Source organism: Gastrolobium bilobum, unplaced genomic scaffold (assembly GCF_033153095.1).
Source record: "Gastrolobium bilobum isolate Gb01-03AN ecotype WA unplaced genomic scaffold, APGP_CSIRO_Gbil_v1 utg3949, whole genome shotgun sequence".
Lineage (NCBI taxonomy): Eukaryota > Viridiplantae > Streptophyta > Magnoliopsida > Fabales > Fabaceae > Gastrolobium > Gastrolobium bilobum.
Genome location: NW_026897444.1, coordinates 167,093 through 186,286, shown reverse-complemented (window position 1 = coordinate 186,286; position 19,194 = coordinate 167,093). Strand labels below are relative to the sequence as shown.

The 19,194-nt window shown below is 31.6% G+C and overlaps 1 protein-coding gene across 3 annotated transcripts; it reads right to left on the bottom strand.

Moving 5' to 3' along the window:
- Positions 1 to 2,675: 2,675 nt before the first annotated feature.
- Positions 2,676 to 9,181, bottom strand: LOC133307005 (phosphoenolpyruvate carboxylase). 3 transcript variants are annotated; one of them, XM_061507424.1, is made up of 11 exons: positions 9,146 to 9,181; positions 8,618 to 8,806; positions 7,648 to 8,039; positions 7,442 to 7,526; positions 6,296 to 6,518; positions 5,780 to 5,883; positions 5,586 to 5,679; positions 5,230 to 5,384; positions 4,019 to 5,017; positions 3,553 to 3,939; positions 2,676 to 3,216 (listed from the first exon to the last, which is right to left on the bottom strand). In XM_061507424.1, exons 2-11 carry the CDS (start codon positions 8,783 to 8,785, stop codon positions 2,920 to 2,922), a joined length of 2,904 nt encoding a protein of 967 aa, XP_061363408.1. In that variant the 5' UTR covers positions 8,786 to 8,806; positions 9,146 to 9,181; the 3' UTR covers positions 2,676 to 2,919. The 3 variants fall into 3 exon arrangements, with proteins under 3 accessions (XP_061363408.1, XP_061363410.1, XP_061363409.1); XM_061507426.1 differs by lacking the exon at positions 9,146 to 9,181 and adding an exon at positions 8,883 to 8,921; XM_061507425.1 differs by lacking the exon at positions 9,146 to 9,181 and having other exon boundaries at positions 8,618 to 8,895.
- Between the last annotated feature and the right edge of the window lie 10,013 nt (positions 9,182 to 19,194).

The window sequence follows — 19,194 nt, the reverse complement described above, 5'->3', positions numbered from 1 at the left end:
ACCAGAGCAACTCTATTTGTTGGTTATAATATTTCTAATTTTATATTTATTTACAATATATTACTATATATATTTAAGGGAATCATTACTCTCCTTTCATATAAGATAACTTCTCTTATATTATCTCACTTCTATTTTCGCATCTCACTTTTTTTCTTTTTTCTTTTTTTATGCAATGGTGGGACCCACTCATTTTCTCTCTACAACATAACATAAGATAACTATCTTATGTGAAAGAAGAGTAATAAAACCCATGAGGCGTTTGGTAGAGGAGAAATTTTTTTTAACCAGGTAAATACAATTACTGGAGAAATGGTGGGAAAGTAAATTTACTGGTAAAATTGAAAAAAAGTTGTTTGGTAGGGCGAAATATTATTGAAAAAAATTAATTAAGTTTTCTAAGTCTTAGTTTGGTTGAAAGTAAAATATTGATGAAAAAATGGATTAAAATACAAAAGTAACCCCTTTAATTTTTGAATCTCAAATAAAGGAAAGTCTACCGATGACAACAGTACATCTCAAGGTCATTTTCGTCTCCATTTCGCGCTCTTTTTCTCAGTTTCCCAACAAATCCCAAAATACCACATCGCAAGTGATTTTTCGGAAATGTAAATTTCTTCAAATTTTACAAAGAAACCAAAATGCCAGGCAAATGATTTGCCTGGTTATATTTTTTTGGCTCTTATACCAAACATGGTCAAGAAAAAATATCAGTTAAAGTTGCTTAGGCATCTACAACAAAAACCTCAACCAAACGCCCCCTATGTTCAATTCAAACTGATCAGATTTTGATAACATTGCCTTAGGTGCTATTTGGTAGAGGATTTTTGAGAGGATACCTAGGCATCTAAGAGTTGGATTATGTGTTACCCATGTTTGGTAGAAGAGAACACAAAATTTTCCTACCAAACTTAGTTCCCTAACTTTTCAGAATTGTGTGAAAAAATGAGCAAAAAAATACTGTGCAAAAAACTCACTTCTCACATGGTATTTCACAAGATAACTAGCTAAATGAGGGATAGATAAATGGCAAAATACGTGTGCACCCCTAGACATTGCTCCTACCGAGGAAGAGAGAGGATTTACGAGTATGAAGAAAAAACAACACAATGGGAATGGAAGTGAAGTTGCTTGCGGAAACAATTTTTGGTTAAAGGGTCTGCAAAGACTCTGCTACCAACTGGGACACTGTTACTCAATATGAAGAACTGGAGTAAGAGACTAACCAATTATGATGAAAATTGTAGTGATTTGCTTTCCTTCAAGTTGCATTCATCATCTTTCTTTCATATCCCAGAATAAAAAATATATGAACAATCATTTGTTTTATGAATAAAAAAAAGGTATAAGTAAATAAGTTCAGAAGTTGCAAAAGATATACCTGGCGCAAGGAACGGCCCAAGACTAAGGGTTATTTTGTAATTTAAACTTATTTTCCCATCAATATTTTACTTCTAACCAAACATAGACTTTATAAATCTTACCTAATTTGTCCGGTAAAATTTTTTCTAACCAAACAATTTTTTTTACATTTTCCTACCAAACTCACTTTCCAACCATTTCCCTATCAATTACATTTCTCTAGTATTTAAAAAAAATTTCCTCAACCAAATGCCCCCTTAAAGATAACTTGGTATTATTTGATCTATACCACGCAGCAATCGCTTTTTAGCTCAACATTGTTTCATTAGTTGGTGCGTAATGCTATATCAAAGCTTTTTCATGGTTACTTGGAGATCCGAGACTTGCTTATAGAGTAAAAAAAAAGACAAATTTCAATGACAATATTGTTTCATTAGCTGGTGCTTAATAATGCGATATCAAAGCTTTTTCACGGTAAGTTATGATTTATGTAGCTGATTCGAAGACTCTATTGTTGTTATTCATGAATCACACATCCATAATAAGTATATCATTTTCAATTGTAATAGTTAGAACAACGACCTCTAGTGCCCATAGATCTTAAATTTAGTTATCTCAAAAGGATTCAGATTCCTTAATGTTCTTTCTTTTATAATTTCTAATATGAGAGAGAGAAATATAAAAAGCAAATGTAATTGAATCCTACAAATAATTGTGAGTCTCATTATAGTTGCTTTATATCTTTCTCTTTCATAATACGAGTTAAGGAACATGTGAGAATTCAAATCTTATCTTAGTATACCGGTGGATAACCGTGTATCAAACAAAGACTTAGGGGGTGTTTGGTTGAGGAATTTTTTTTTTAATACTAGAAAGATGTAATTGATAGGAAAATGGTTGGAAAATGAGTTTGATAGGAAAATGGTTGGAAAATGAGTTTGATAGGAAAATGTAAAAAAAATTGTTTGGTTGGAAAAAAAATTTACCGAAAAAATTGGGTTAAAAGAGATAACATTGTCATCATTTTTATCATCTTTTTTCCACTTGCCCAGCTATATATGCAATAACATGTTCAAGTTGGTAAACTTCCATGGTGCATTTTTGCACTTGATTCTCAATTGCTAGGCAAAAGAGATTGGTGGGAAAATTTTTAAAAACCGTCGACCAAACAAAGACAACATCAATTCCCAAACTCAAATAGATGGACATTTCCACCAAAAACTTCAACCAAACACTACCTTAAAGTACAAATTTAAGTACAAGAAGGGTGCAATGGTACTCAGTAAAATTTATGCATTGAAACATAAAGATCAGTTACACTGACTCATCTGTATGATAGAGAGCTCTGGTGGAATTCTAGAGCAGCAAACCATATTTTACATGAAAATAGGAAAACATAAATAACCAAAAAAAGTGGATACAAGAGAGGCAAAAAAAAAAAAAAAAGGCACTCACTTTTGGTGCATGCAACTAGATTCAACCAGATTTATGATATCTAGGCAAGACTTGATATAAAAAAAAGGCAAAAACAAGGGAAGTAAAGGAAGTAACTCAAATTTAACCAGTGTTTTGCATGCCAGCAGCAATACCCTTCATGGTGAGAATGAGGGTGTCTTCCAAACCAGGGGCATATTCACTTGTTGGGTTCAGTGTTACAAGTTCATCAGCTGATTTACCTGTTTCCCCTGACTCTTTTGATATGTGGGGGCGCACCGTCACATTGTAGTTAGGATCACGGATACGTTTCAATGTGTAAGCTTGGAAAACATTTAGGGTAGTAATGTAAGAATCACGAAGCCTGAGCCTTTGCTTCAAGTAGGGGTCTCCTTCAAGAATTTCCCTGTGTCCAGCCACCTAACATTACGGCAAAAAAACAAAACTTAGCTTTGTGAAATAACAATTTTGTTTAGAGTATATATGCGTATGCCTTTTAATAAAGAGTTCGTTTTTTCTACCGTTACTGCAAATAAGTAAGCCTAATACCGTCGTTTTGAGGCAAAAATCTTGGTGTTTTTGTAATTTTAATTTATTTCAGGGTTATTATAATCTTTATAATTATAATTTTTTAATCTTTCAATTCCAAAACGACGTCGTTTTGGAAATAAATGCAGATAAATTAATTGCAGAAATAGTCTTCTGTTTAACAAAAGCAAAATGTTTAATGTTTACATGGTAAAAGTAGAACATTACCTGAAGGAGGAGTTTCTTAGTTTCATCATATTTGTTCCTCAATTGCTCCCCAAATGGCCAGAGATCCTTTGAAACAAGGAGCCTATCATTCAGAGCAGCAATGCCTGGATCTCCCTTTGCAAACACCATTTCCACTAAATCAATTGTGACTCTAAAGAAAGGCCATTGATTGTACATCTCTTGCAGCATATGGAGATTCCTAACATCCTTCTCAATAATACTTTTAAATGCTGATCCAAAGCCTAGCCATACTGGAAGATGAAACCTTGTCTGAGTCCATGCAAAGATCCAAGGTATCGCGCGGAGTGTTTCAATGCCTCCACTAGGCCTTCTCTTTGCTGGTCTACTTCCAATATTCATCCTGCCATACTCCAACTCTGGTGTAGCCTGCATGTTACAAGGTTGACAATGATTGTTATAAGTCATTTTGCTTAACAAAGAAGATAAAGATTTTCTGATATCTTACCAGTCGGAAATACTCAACAAAGCGCGGCTCCTTGAATACATAATAACGGTATTCCTCTGTAGCAATGACAGCCATCTGATCCATCAAAGCACGCCATTCTGGTTTCGGGGAACTTGGGGGACGCATTCCATGTTCTAGAGTAGCAGCAGTGAAACGTTGTAGTGTTCTAAAGCACAAGTGATGCTCTCCAAATGACTGCTCAATAACTTCACCTTGAACTGTTACACGAAGTGATCCATGGATTGTGTCTGGAGGTTGAGAGAGGATAGCAAGATGAGTAGGGCCACCTCCTCTTCCAACAGTTCCACCGCGGCCATGGAACATGGTTAGCTTAACACCAAAGTCCTTAGCAACCTTTATAAGTTCCTCCTGAGCCTTATATAGCTGCCATGCTGCAGAGAACCTTCCAGCATCTTTTCCTGAATCCGAATAACCAATCATGACTTCTTGCTTCCCATTGATCCGATTTCTGTACCAGTCTATTGAGAACAACCGAGCCAAAGCCGCAGGAGCAGCCTCTAGATCATCAAGCTTCTCAAACAATGGGACAACTCTCAATGGATTTTTGATATGGCATTCGCGTTGCAGAAGTTCAACTGCGAGAACATCTGATGGCGCAGTTGCCATTGATATGATATAGGCACCAAAGTTGTCAGGTGGTAGTTCTGCTATGACATGAAATGTGTCCAAAACATCTCTAATTTCTTCAGTTTGGGGAAGGTCAGGTCCAAATAGTGGCCTTTTGCCACTCAACTCAGACAACAGCCATTCCTGTCGTTTTTCTTCAGACCATTCCAAGTAGGAGCCAATTTCCAAATGTTTGGTTATGGCATCCATCACATCAGAATGACGATCTGACTCTTGCCTGATATCAAGCCTTACTAGTGACAGTCCAAAAGTGGAGACTTGCCTCAAGAAATCAAGAAGGCTTCCATCAGCAATTGCACGATCACCACAAGCACAGAGTGATCTGTAGCAGAGTTCAAGAGGTTCCAGGAACTACACAAATTATCTTTAGTTAGTATCTTTCAGATAAAGATATCCAAGGTGAAAAAACACTACATTTACAGTTAAGGAGGCCTTAGAGAATTTCATAAGCTACAAAAACATACAGTTGAAAAAATAAGAGGACATTGATGATTTGAGAACTGCTAAAGTTGGCAGTTAGATTGTATTACTTGTTGACAAGGAAGCAAAAACAATGGATATACCTCCTCAACATTGGTGAAAGCGGCTTCCTCTGGAATCTCAGAGTACCCATGAGATAGCAAATGGCGAGAACGCTCTCGAGTTTTGTAAAGCCTATCCCTTACTTCACCCAGTATCACACGATATGGTTCATTTGAGGGAATTTTTTTCCAAAATTCTGCATCATGAAGAAAGTCAAGATAATCACAAAAGTGTACTAACCAACATATTTCAGCAATCTCTGCCACTGACATACATAAGTAGACAACAGTTTTTTCCATTGTGATGTAACCTTGTGCGGATATCATTGTTTATAGGTTTTTACAAAATAAAGTATATCATCTATCCCCCGAGTTTAAAGAAAGAGTCTGGTAAACACCTATATAGTGTTTGGCAACTTCATCTTTCTTGGAAGATCTGTGAAGTTCATCTGCACGAACACGTAGTTCATCATTGCAGCGCCACATAGACAACTACAGAAACAAGAAGGGAAATTAGCAAAATGATACCAGGCTAATAAACCATCCACAATTATTATTTTAAAAGACTGCAAGATGGAGAGCTGTTAATTACTTCAAACATAAGATCTTCTATCTGGGAATAATACAAATTAGCAGCCATCATTCTAGCCAATAAGCAAACATCCCTTGTCACTTCAGGAGTTACTCTTGGATTACCTGCATCATATTGAACATATATTAGACACATATGACTTCATTATTGAACTCAAATCCTTTTTCAATGTTTCGTTTGATAAAATGTTCCAGATTACTCCAATTAGCAGAATCCAAGTGTTCTTAAGAAATTCTCCATTGTCATAATAGTTTGAGGAAAACAAAAGTTACCAGCTGAACCAATTATATGCTAGAAATATTATATGATATAATGATGATGTATTTTAGAGGAAACCATATAAACTCAAATCATATATGCTGCTCTCCCATTTCCCCCTTTATTTGTTTTCACTAAATTATTTCGTTTTGAAATCACAGAGGATTTTATTTTAACATTTTGAAGATAATTTGCAGATCCTTCCATTTCTCCAGTATACTGAGATACTATTTATAGTATCACAGATAAGAATCATACCATCACGATCACCACCCATCCAAGAAGAAAATTGAATAAGAGGTGCATTATAAGGAACACGCTCATCAATCCCTATATTCTTCAAAGCCGTGTCAACACGACGCAGAAATTTGGGAACACCCTTCCAAATTGTTTCATGGAAGTAGCTCATCCCTGCTCTCATCTCATCTTGTGGTGTTGGAGGGGTCCTCTTGATTTCATCTGTACGGAAGGCAGCTTGAATCTACATAAACAGAAGTTTAAAAATAATTATTAAAAATACCATTGACTCACTTGAGCATCTCTCTTTTTATCCTTAAATATTTTCTTCTTCTGCAGAATCAACTCCAAACAAAGGCATTGATGTGACTAAAAACCATAGAAAGGAATTTTAGGAAGAAAAAGAAAATCTTGCAATGTATGTACAACATATTTAATCACATGAACCTCAATGAACAAATTTATCCTTTTCTCCCTAGTAAACCAGGACCTCATATCATGGTTGCAAACAAAAAAGGTGTGTCCATGTGCCACCTCTTTGAATTAGGAAGAATAAGAATTCCATATCATTGAATATTCTTGCTTGAATGTCAACACTTAAACTATAATGTCTTAGTATAATTTTGGCTGTACTATTAAAAGAGACCAATTCAAAAAAATGGAAACACCAAAATCAGCTCTGGTTTCGGTTGATGACTTAAATATACCAACGGTACTGGTGGTTAGTTGAAAAACCTAGGAAAGAAAAATAACATTTTATGATAACCATGGAAACATAGCTATCTGCAGATATAAACAATTAGATCCTGAACATGCAACTCCTAAGATTATTTTGTGAAAAATAATATTCTTCCCCATTATTATGGGCTGATTGAAAAGATCAAATGGAATATAAATTATCAGTTGACTTGAGTGTGCGGATTGTAGTTTTATATATACATGTGTATGTCACAGCCAGAGAAACAAACAAAAGAAGACCATGGCATGCTTCAACTGCAGCCAACAACACAAAACAATTATCTTTATTAGCATCGTTGACTTCTATGATTTTCAGTCTGAAAAGAACTGAACACAAGAAAAAGTACTTACAAAAAAAAAAAAATTAATGGTAGAATTATTGCAGTTTGGCAAAACATCACACAAAATCTAAAGGGATTTGATACTCACCTCCCTCTGTAAAGCCTCATCAAGTTCCTGCTTATCATCAGGGGTGATATCTTTGGCATACAATTGAGACAAACAATTACGTATCCTGTAAAGCAGAGGAAAAGAAGAAAGCTTAACTTTCTTAACTATGCAGAAACTTTAAAAATAAATAAATAAGTACAAAAGCAAATACTGAAGCTGAAAAAATACTATATTTTGAGACAAACCTTGCATGCTTTTGAAGCAAAGATCTACGAACTGCTTGGGTAGGATGAGCAGTAAGAACCAGATCAACAGTCTGGTTTTTCAGTGCATCTAAGACTTCCTGAGGAGTCTTCTTCATGTCAAATACAAGTTTCTTGAAAGTTTCTTCAATGTCAGATTCTGTTGTAGCATTGGCCTCATCTACAAAATCCCCTTTCTTCAACTTGTTCCTTCGGCGGTGAGCAATCTGGACCTCTTCAGCCAAGTTGGCCAAGTTAAGCATGTGGGAAAAGGACTTGGCAACAACAATAGAGTCCCCAGCATCCAAACTGGTTATCACATTTCCAAGATCTTCCAGTTTCTTAGGGTCATGCTTTCTTTCATACTCAGCAGAAAGCTCATACACTTCTTGAACCTGCACAAGAACATTTTAAGCTTTAACCATCACTGTGAAACAGTTTTCCAGTTCATAATATCAAAAGAGAAATGCAAGAACACATAAAATCAAGCAGAACAGAAGATTTAACAATATATCCGATGATTGTTCCTTTTATTTCACTTATTATACATATCTTCCTCCTACTGAAGTACTGAACCTCCAATCAACAAGACATAATAGGTCATGTTTTGTCTCCTTAGAGGTAAGCCAAACATATATTCAAACTATTTAACATAAAATGGAAAATACTATTCACTGGACCCATGAATATTTCCCCTCTACAAAAACATATCAAAAGTTTTGTTTCCTTAAAACTTTCCAAACCAATAAAACTGACCCAACAAGCAAAATCTGTCAACAGAAGTAAAGTTCCATGCTTTTTCTAACCAAACCAAATCATTGACTTTCACTACAAAATTGAGACATTTGAGACCATACAGTGAGTAAACAAACCTAATTGAGAGCACACAAACTAATCTAACATGAATTCCAAAGACTTCAATTTTGTGTAACAAAAAAAAATAAAAAATAAAAAATTAATAATAATAACTCACTGTTTCTTTCAGATCCTCCCCATGTAAATCCTGCAGAATATCAAGGAACCGATCCAGCAGAAGAGCATCATACTCAATCAGTTTATCATCCTCACTCACTTTTGCAGGAGCCAATTGCCTAAGTTGGGCATCAATGGATGCCATCTTCTCCAAGTTCCTGTTTGCCATTGCTACCTTTTACTCCCCTACCTGTGAACATCAAAATCCAAACAATAATCCACAGGAAGAAATTAAAAAAATAAAAATAAAAATAAAAACTATGAACCTAAAACCATGGGGGGAATCAAAACAACATCCATAAATTCTAATCATAGCCCGAAAATAATGAAGGCGTTGACATCTATGATTTGATGGGTGGATGACACGTGCATAGATATAATGCTTTTTTCAGTTTGCTACTACTACTACTGATACAACAACAGCAAACAAAACAAAAAAAAAGTACCTATGGAAACATTACATGTAGAACATTAAAATTAACGAAAAAAAAAAAAAGGAATTTTGCATGACCCATGATGAATAACTGACCTGTGTAAGGGCCAGTTAGATACGAGAAAGAAGAAGATTACAACGAATGAAAAATGGTTCAGAGAGAGAAAGAGATAAGAGTTCAAGATTGTGATCTCAAAGTGGAGTAATGGGGTGTCTTTATATAATAAAAAAAAAAGTACTAGAGACATTTCTTACAAATTTTTATTTTTCTCCTTTTTTTTATTTTTTTTATTGATGAATATAATCATTACTTCATAAGGTGGAATATGCTTTCAATTTTAAAAGATTCTCTCTTTCCTCAGTTGTTAGTAGTTTACGCACACTTTCATGTTCTCAAACGTTAACTAGGTTTAACTAGGTTGCAGCATTAGGGGCTAGATGCCGATTCACATTTTCCTTTCAATTTTCCTGCACAAGATGGAAAGTTATATTAATGTACCAGTCAAATTTAATGTCATTATAACACATTAAAGTTATCTTTAAAGAGTGTTTCTCTATTAGCCTGGACATTGAAACTGCTTTTTGTTACAAATTTGGTTAAACTATATTCAAAACTGATTATGTTGTTTATCTTTTATTGGTATAATACGTCAAGGAAAATAATTATCTCATGTTATTTGAAATAATTATCTCATGTAATAGATATAAGATAGTAGGATCTATTATCTTTTCCTTTTCTTTTCTTTTTTTAAAAAGTAGTTGACCTTATTATTTTATTTTTGTTGCATGAGATAAATAGATCCCATACATCAAATCCAATATTCTTTCGACAGATGAAGCCTAGAAATCTAATTGACTCGTCATTGAACCAACAACTCTAGAGTATTATAGTAGCTCTAATTTTGTATAGATTTATTATCATAAATCCCATTTTGTATGATTTTGATTATATGTTAAAATCTTTTATACTTTTCAAACGTATGATTACAAAATTGTCTTTCAAAAGAAAAAAGGACATTGAAGAAATAGAAAAAATTAATAAATAGAAAAATTAATCCATGGCAACCCATTCCATTTCCACCACAAATATAATTATATGTTTTTTGTGAAGAAATATATCCATTTAACAATCAAATATTTGCATGTCTACTAATCGTTTCTATTTTGACGGTTCATACGTTTGAAATATTTGCATGCCTTTATTCCCATTTAACTTCAATCCAAAAGGAAATAAAAAAAATATATTTATCAATTTGTATAATTGATGAACAAAAAAAGAAAATAAAATAAAGTAACTTTTGTACTTTGTTGGTCCAAGACGACATTTTCGATACACCCATGTAGCTATGATTTTTATTTAAAAATTAACATTTGGATTAAAAAAATTCTCTCTTAATCGCACACACATCACAAAAAATATCTCATTTTAATTGATTCATCGCGTTAAGTCAGTGATACGAGAGATGTAGCTAAAATATTTCAATGCAAGCAACGGGATTGTTGTGCATATCCTCATATATACGAAAATTTCTTCTATACTCCTGTAATCCTGAAAATTCACTACATCTTTTATTAAATTTGAAAAAAAAAAATAGATAACTCGTATCATTTTACCCATTTTTTTGTGGTTATTTTTACCTAAGTCTCATGTTACCAAAGATATGCTGCTTATGTATAGATGATTCTGGGAAGATTCGATAGTACATGGCAGTGGGGCAAGTAATTACCGCAGGCTATCAATTTGTTGGGTCATGCAGAATGGGGGGCAAGATGATGATATTTCTTATGCAAATGTTTTGTTTTTAGTGGAATGGCTGAGAATATTTTTTTTATGTGAATGCATGTTTTGTATTTTAGTGGAATAACCATTTGCATGAGCTTTTAAGAAAGGACTTTTCTTTTCTTTTTTTTGGTGTGGAGGAAAGCACTTTTCTGCAGTGCCTTTTTCAGAAAGAATTTTATTAAAAATTAAAGTTATTTTGTATTTGAAAATAATATTTGTAAAAAATATTTTTAATTAAAAAATTATTTAAATATTAAAATTAAAAAGTATTTCTTATATGTAAAATTTTCAAAAAGAACACGTTAAATGTATATTTGGTACATTTTTTTTTAAAGTTAAAAGTTATTTCTAAGTTAAAGTTGTAATATAAAAAAAAATGTAGTACTATTCATGGTGCTGCTTATTGGCACAAAAAGTGTTAAAGTTGGCACAAGACGTGGCAGAAACTAAAAATCAGTATAAAATTGATGCAATTTTTGTTAAATAACACCATAAAAAAAATAAAAAAATAAAAAATAAAATAAATATTAAAATAATACAATAATAAATATGTATATATATATATAATATAAATAATAAATCAAAAACAAACAAACAAATATTAAATAGTGTATATATTGACTAGCTGATACATCATACAAAATCTTTCATATACAAAACTCACAGAATTTGGGTGCTCACATAATTTGAGCATTAGTTATTTCAGTCAAAGACTACACATTCTTTTATATGTTTGGATGCATAAACCCACAAAGATTTAGGTGTGTTTATATGTAGAACCCACAAAGGTTTGGATATGTTTGAATGAAGAACCCACAAAGATCTGGGCTTATATTTATTATTCATTATATTGTTTTCTCATTATAAACATATTTGAGATAATGATATTTTTCACTTAAGTGACTAGATTGGTTATATTTTTTTTTTTGAAATAAGACTGGTTATATTTCAAAAACTTCAATATTATTGAGATTTATCCCACGTCTGTTTGTTTTTATGCTAATCTTTTCAGAAAATAAGCATGTCGGTATGTGTAGCGTTGGAGTAGGATAAAACACTCTGTGGTTAAAAACATTGAAGACTGTACGGAGTTCAGTGGAGCAACTGACAGAATCAAAAAAATATTTCTTTTCAATTTAGATTATGATGTATTTTAGATGTAATAATAAACCTGATTTATGTATAATTAAATTTTAAGAATATTTTATCATATGCCTTAGCTTTTATCCGCTGTGATATAATCTCATTATAATTCTTGTTCTCTTATTTAAAATAAGATTTGAGAAGTAATGTGATATCCTCTATACTAGCCAGATAGAGGATGTTACAAAAGTTAAACAAAAAGAGCTTAAAAAATAAAATTAAAAGCTATTTGATGATTATATAAAGTTGAGGGTCGGAAAGAGAGAAGATGAAACAATTTATTATTAGGATGAAATATTAGAAAAAAGCAGTGTTATAAAAATCAGATCGACCCGGCCGGGTCGACCCGGAAATCGGTGAACCAGTCATGTAACCGGTCCGGTTTTCATATTGGACCGGTCATGTTACAGAACAGGTGTGACCCGGTGCGACCAAACCGGTTTTCATAAAAATCGGTGACCCGGTCGGTTCAACCGGTGACCTGGCCCGGTCTATAAAAAAACTAATTTATTTTCATCAAATGATATCTTTTTTTTTTTTTTTTACTTTCAAACACAAATGGTTTATTTTCTTTTGAAATATTTGAGTAGCTTATTAACTTATATAGATTATGTACTTACAACACTAATATTTGATTTAATTTATAGTTAGAGATGTCGTTTACTAAACCTGAAACACTAGTATCACAAATATTATTTGTTTGATTGATCTTTTGTTGGACAATGATGCATAATTTATTATTTTCATGTTAAAATATTTGAAATTGATATCATTTTTTTACAAGTATTTAAGTATATTTATAGTTTTTTAAATATAAATTATAGATTTATATATACTTACCGGGTCATGCGGTTGAAACAGTGACCCATTGGTTGAACCAGTGACCCAGTACTTCGACCGGGTCAATAATTGGGTCGGGTTTAATAACATTGGAAAAAAGAGTAAAATTGATAAATACAAATTTAGAATAAAAGTAGTTATATTTTGTGTACCAAAAAAAAAGGTAAAACCAATGTTATTAAACTCGGCCCGGTTATTGACCCGGTCGAGGTACTGGGTCACTGGTTCAACCAGTGAGTCACTAGTTCAACCGCATGACCCGGTAAGTATATGCAAATCTACAATTTATATTAAAAAAATTATAAATATACTTAAATACTTGTAAAAAAAATATACCAATTTCAAATATTTTAATATGAAAATAATAAATTACACATTATTGTCCAACAAAAGATCAATCAAACATATAATATTTGTGATACTAGTGTTTAAGGTCCAATAAACGACATCTCTAACTATAAATCAAATTAAAATTTCCTGCATATTGCATAATCAAGATAATATTAGTGTTGTAGGTACATAATCTATGTAAGTTAATAAGCTACAAATCACTCAAATATTTCAAAAGAAAACAAATCATTTGTGTTTGAGAGTAAAACAAAGAAGACATTAATTTATGAAAATAAATTAGTTTTTTTTTTATAGACCGGACCGGGTCACCGGTTTTTACGAAAACCGATCGGGTCGCATCAGGTCATACCGGTTCTGTAACATGGTCGGCCCAATATGAAAATCGGACGGGTTATATGACTGGTTCTTCAGTTTCCAGGTCGACCCGGCCGGGTCGGTTCGATTTTTATAACATTGGGTAAAACTGATAAATAAATATTAGAACTCTAAAAAACTAGTATATATCTTTAAAAAAACTCCTCTTGGAAGCTTTTATATTTTGGTTTTTTTATTCCTCATAACAAAAGAGGGGGGAATGTTATATTATAATGGGTTTATTTTTTCTGCAGTTACTGCAGATAAGTTATCTGCAATAAGTTCAATACGACGTTATTTTAGGGCAGAAATCATGGTATTTTTGTAATTTTAATTTATTTCAGGGTTATTATAATCTTTATAATTATAATTTTTTAATATTTCAATCCCAAAACAACTTCGTTTTTGGAGTAAATGCATATAATTTATCTGCATTAACTGCAGAAATATTTTTCTGATTCATAATATCTTTTCGCTTACAATCTATTGGAACAAAATTTTAATTATTGATTTTATTGGGTCACACTTATTAATTAATTAATAATTCTGAATAAATTATAACTGTCTTATTGGTGAAAATAAATATTTAAAATTTGATTGTAAGAATTGTAAGCGAAAATAATTTATAAATATAACCTCCCTAAAAAAATACAGCTAAAAGTTAGATATCGAATTTTTTTTATTTTTTTAAAGAGCTGACGTCAAAACAGCTTGTTTTATAATAATAACTATTTTTTTATCTGTTTTATTTTTTAAAAGTTAAAGATTGGGTGAAAGAATATGCTAAAACAGAGGAAGCAAGCACACAGTTTTGTAGCAACTTTATAAATGTATAGGGTAATAGACACCAATCACACCATTAATGGGCAAGCTGATGCACATGACTTAACATGCATTAATCATTGCGTTTTTTCATTTTTAATTACTATGATTAATTACATTAGAACTACTAGCATCTAATCACTAATCATGTGAGGACAGAGAAAAAGAGAGAGACTAAATAATGACATATAATAATCGCGCATGCTTCTATGAGGAGAAGTCTTGTTTAGAGGCAAGGAGAGGAGCACATCCCCATGTGATTTTGGTTAAACAAAATAAAAATAAACAAATTGTATCAATGAAAATAGAAATTCCCTATTTTTTTTAATGATACTTAGGTACATTACACCAAGTTTGCTGTGCATTTTGTTTTAAAATTATATTTCCAATACCACAAAAAAGTGAATAATTTTGAGTTTAAAAAAGGTCGAATTCATACTTCAATAAAATATTTTAAAATTATATTTTATACTGTATTTTTATTTGGCAAAAACGGTAATATGATTAATGTTAATAAAATTAATATTTCTTCTTTTATAAGATCAGTAAAGATATCTTATGCAATTCAAAATAATATTATTTTGGAATTTTTTTTTAAAATCAGAATATTTGGAAATATGTTGAAATTTATCCTAAAGTAATATTTCTTTTAAAATTTACTCGAAAGTGATTAATCAGCCTACATTAAAGAGTTACTTTTTCATGTTTTGCATATATACAAATTCCTCACAAGAATAAGAATAAGTGGCTGAGTTTTTGTTTTATTTAATGTGTAAAATAATAATTGAAAAACTTTTAACCGCATATTTTAATGTCTGCATTGTTTTGTATACAAATGTTATCAAGATGTAACGAATGTTAGTAAAATCGCACTGAATCGGTCAGTTCGATCAGCGGCGGAGCCGGTGTTCAATTTGAGCTCAGGCTAGAAATTATATGTGTATTTATTTTTTAATTTTAATTAGTTCATATTATAATATATTTAAATTATATTAAATACAAAGCACCTGAGCAGGCAGCATTAAGAAAAATTATAATTTATTAAATATTTTTTGATTTTATTAAATATTTTTTTATATAAGTGAAAATTGAACACAAACCTAGTATAACTTACTCAAATCTCTTACCAAATATATTTTAATTTTTAGATAGGGCCAATATAAATTTTAACTCAGGCCAAAATACAATTTTAACCTGGGTCAAATTATAATTAATTATATAATTATATATAATAAGTATAATTTATTAAAATTTAGCCTAGATCGAGCCACCCCAACTACTATGTGGCTCTGCCACTTACTCCGATCGGTTAATCTGAGCACTGAATCGGTATAGTTTAATTAAGGATTTATTTTTGTAGGCAATGAATGCAAAATCGGTCTAGTAGGTGAATCATTTATGTTAGAAAATATATAAAATCAACGTAGTCTTACACACCAACTTAAGTTTTTTGGTTGAATTGATTCTTTATATCGTATAAGAGTTTAACCACAAGGTCACGAGTTCTATCATCACCTCCCCTCACTTTGTAATGGAATTAAATAAAAACACAATGATAAATCCAAAATTGAGTATATACGTGAAATATTCACGCTTCAAGCTCAAAGGGCTTTTGGCTTTTTGTGCGATGAGGTATGTTAGAGAATAAAATAAACCATTAAAAGACATTCACCCAACATCTTAAGATTTTGGGTTGAATTCGTTCTTTATATGCTATCAAAGCCTCGGTGTCACGGGTTCGATCCTCACCGCTCCTCACTTTCTCTTGTAGAATTTCTACGGGTAGGTGGGCCTGTGTATTATCCACCCTTCATGCCCAGTCAACTCTCGTATGAGGAAACATGTTAAAGTATAACATAAATCATTAAAAATGTTCTCACCTAAGAGTTTAACCTTTTGGATTAAATTGTTGTTTACAAGTTATAAATTGGTTTCAATCAATATTAAATCAGTACCAATTTTAAATTTTTGATGCAAAATGTAAGATGAATGTAGGCCGTGAATGTTAAACATAGCAAATATATAGTTATAACACCAATCACTAAGTCCCAATATCTTGGTAGGTATAATGCAGCTTTTATTATATTTATGCAGTTTTGATAACTCGTATATATATATATATATAGACACACACTGGCGGACCCAGCCATGGCCAAATGTTCGCAAGTGCCCACATAAATTTTTTTTAGCTTTGTAGGTATTTATTTGTATGTTGATTCAATATTTATATTAGGAGTAAATATCCTTTTAAGTTTCTAATAAAAAACATGATCTCCACTTTAGTCTCTTATCAAAAATTAGTCTCGAGGTCCCTACGAAATTCAAAGTGAATCAATTTAGTTAAAATCGTGGTTCCTCACTAATTCAAAAAAGACCTACATTAGTTACTCAAAAAGACTAAAATGAGTCCACTTTAAATTTCATAAGGACCAGGTAGCTATTTTTTTTTATAATAGACTAAAGTGGGTACCGAATTTTTTGTTGGAGACTAAAAATGATATTTATTCTTATATTAGTTAGCAACGTACGGAGATGATTAAAACAACGTAGCAACGCAAATTGATTAGAGAGAAAACTTATTCTTCCTCCCCTACCATGTACCCATTCTCACGCTCTCTTGATCCTTTGTTTCCTTTCTAGACAAGGCCTTCACTGTGATTTTGCTTGTCTTCTGTACAAATAGTGTTGACTTTTTTATTCACCACTATAAAATAGAATGATGATGTATGGATGTACTTAAGTATATTTTCATATTTGTTTTGGAGGATTGGTAAGATTTAACAGAAAAAATGATGGGTCAAAATATTGCCTGCAACTTGTTATGGAAGCAACTAGATTATGAGCGGGTTTAAGCGTTAACTTAAACTTTTTTTACAAAAAAAATTCGGGGGCACCCGCCACTAAATGTGCGGACATAAACAAATTTTCCTGGGTCCGCCACTGTATATATATATATATTTCAACACCAATGTTATTTAAATAGGAAAAAATATTTTTGCAGGAGAAAAAGTTATCTCTAAAACTCAACAACTCCAAACAACATCATTTTGAGACTTACGAAAATAAAAAGTATTTTGAAAATTTTACTTTCCTTTTGTATTATAAATTTTATAAAATTATCATGCATTTTTTCTTAAATCCCAAAACGAAATTATTTTAGAATTACAGGAAATAATTTTATCTCATATTGTAGCAGAAACATTAATCCCATTTAAATATTAATATTTTTGCATAATGTTTACCTCAGGATATATTTTATGTAAAATAATTTATTTTAATCCATGAAAAGCTTATTAATCTTCATAAAAACTGATATACCTGTTCTGAACCCTTCTAATGGGTTCAATAACTTGTAGAAGCAATAGACTAAGATAAGTGATTAATATAAGAATAAGAGATATAATCGTTTATTCTGTCTCCCAATAATTTGATTCTACTTTTCGTTAATAAGTAATTTCAGCTAACCCTCTAAGTTACACATCCTTTGATATCCGCTTTCTTAATTATTATTGTATACATATCTCACGCCTTTGACTTTACCGTTATTGTGAACAGTCATTAATTTAATCTCTCTTCCATAAACCACCACCAACATAATCGGTGACCTTTTGATACTAGGGGTGTTCATCAACCGATCCAAATCGCGGTGACCGAATCATAAAACCGATAACCGAATAAATCGAAAATCAAAAAATCGAAAACCGAAAAAAATCGCAAATTTTAATTGGATTGGATCGATTTTCGGATTGGTTGATGAAAACCGATCCAATCCAAACCGATCCAATATATTAATTTCTCTCTACCTACTTGGACCCATTAACCCATCAACTAAATTCAATAAAAAATCTAGTCACATCTCATCAACAAAATTTCATCTATCTAGAGCTTCATATCTCATTGTCCAAAATAAAAAAAAAAATTATATTATCGTTTATTGATTCTTTTGTGTTTCAAAATCATAATAATTACAAAGTCAATATATACAAAAGATACAAATTTTAGGATTTTCAAAAAACCGAAAATCGATCCAATCCAAACCGAAAAAAATTGGATTGGATCAGATCAGATTTGAAAAAAAAATCAAACCGAATGGATAATTACATGATCAAATCGAAGGGATTGAATCAGATAATTTTTACTTCCAAAATTGATCCAATCCAGACCGCGAACACCCTATATATTACCAATCTTCTTGGATCGATGAATTAAGTTTTGATCTGCCAATAATATTACTACTTTTTAAAGTTAAACTTGATTCCATGTGAATTTTTTTAAAAACAATTTGAAAAATAAGATTAAAGTAGCATTGAATTTCAGTTTTTGTTGTTATAATATTTAATGATACCATAAGCCATGATTCTGGCAATAATGTCAATAAGATAAACGAATTAAGAAAGTCTTCATCATCAACATCTTTAACATTTTTTTCAAACAAACAACAAAAAGAACGATCATTGTTAATAAAAAAATGAGTGGTTGACGGCTGAAATTTCATGTGCACGCCTTCTATGAATGAAGCTTGAAGTTGACTTTCAGGCATCATATTTTTTTTTAATTTTTTTTTTTTTTTGTAGAAGTTGCCTTCTGTTCTGTTTTGGAAGGTGGTCTTCTCTTATTAAAGTTTATATGATTTTGTGACATGATTTTGATTTTGTTTTACCTATCTTTTCATTGACATGAAATAAATAAAACTTTATTAAAATTTGCAAATATTTTTATAGAGATAAATAAATACAAATCAATTGCCGGACTTTCAACTTTAATTTCAAGCACGAGACTCACTTTCGCAGGCATGCTTGCAAAGTTGATAAGCTATCGTAACTATATAAGATCAGCCATGTGTCTTTTAAAA

Coding starts and splice junctions, on each gene's coding strand:
- LOC133307005 (XM_061507424.1), bottom strand. CDS start 8,785: ATGGCAAACAGGAACTTGGAGAAGATGGCATCCATTGATGCCCAACTT. Junction 5,680..5,779: donor TAGAAGATCTTATGTTTGAA/GTAATTAACAGC, acceptor TTGTTTCTGTAG/TTGTCTATGTGGCGCTGCAA. Junction 5,018..5,229: donor CTTTCACCAATGTTGAGGAG/GTATATCCATTG, acceptor TAATTTGTGTAG/TTCCTGGAACCTCTTGAACT.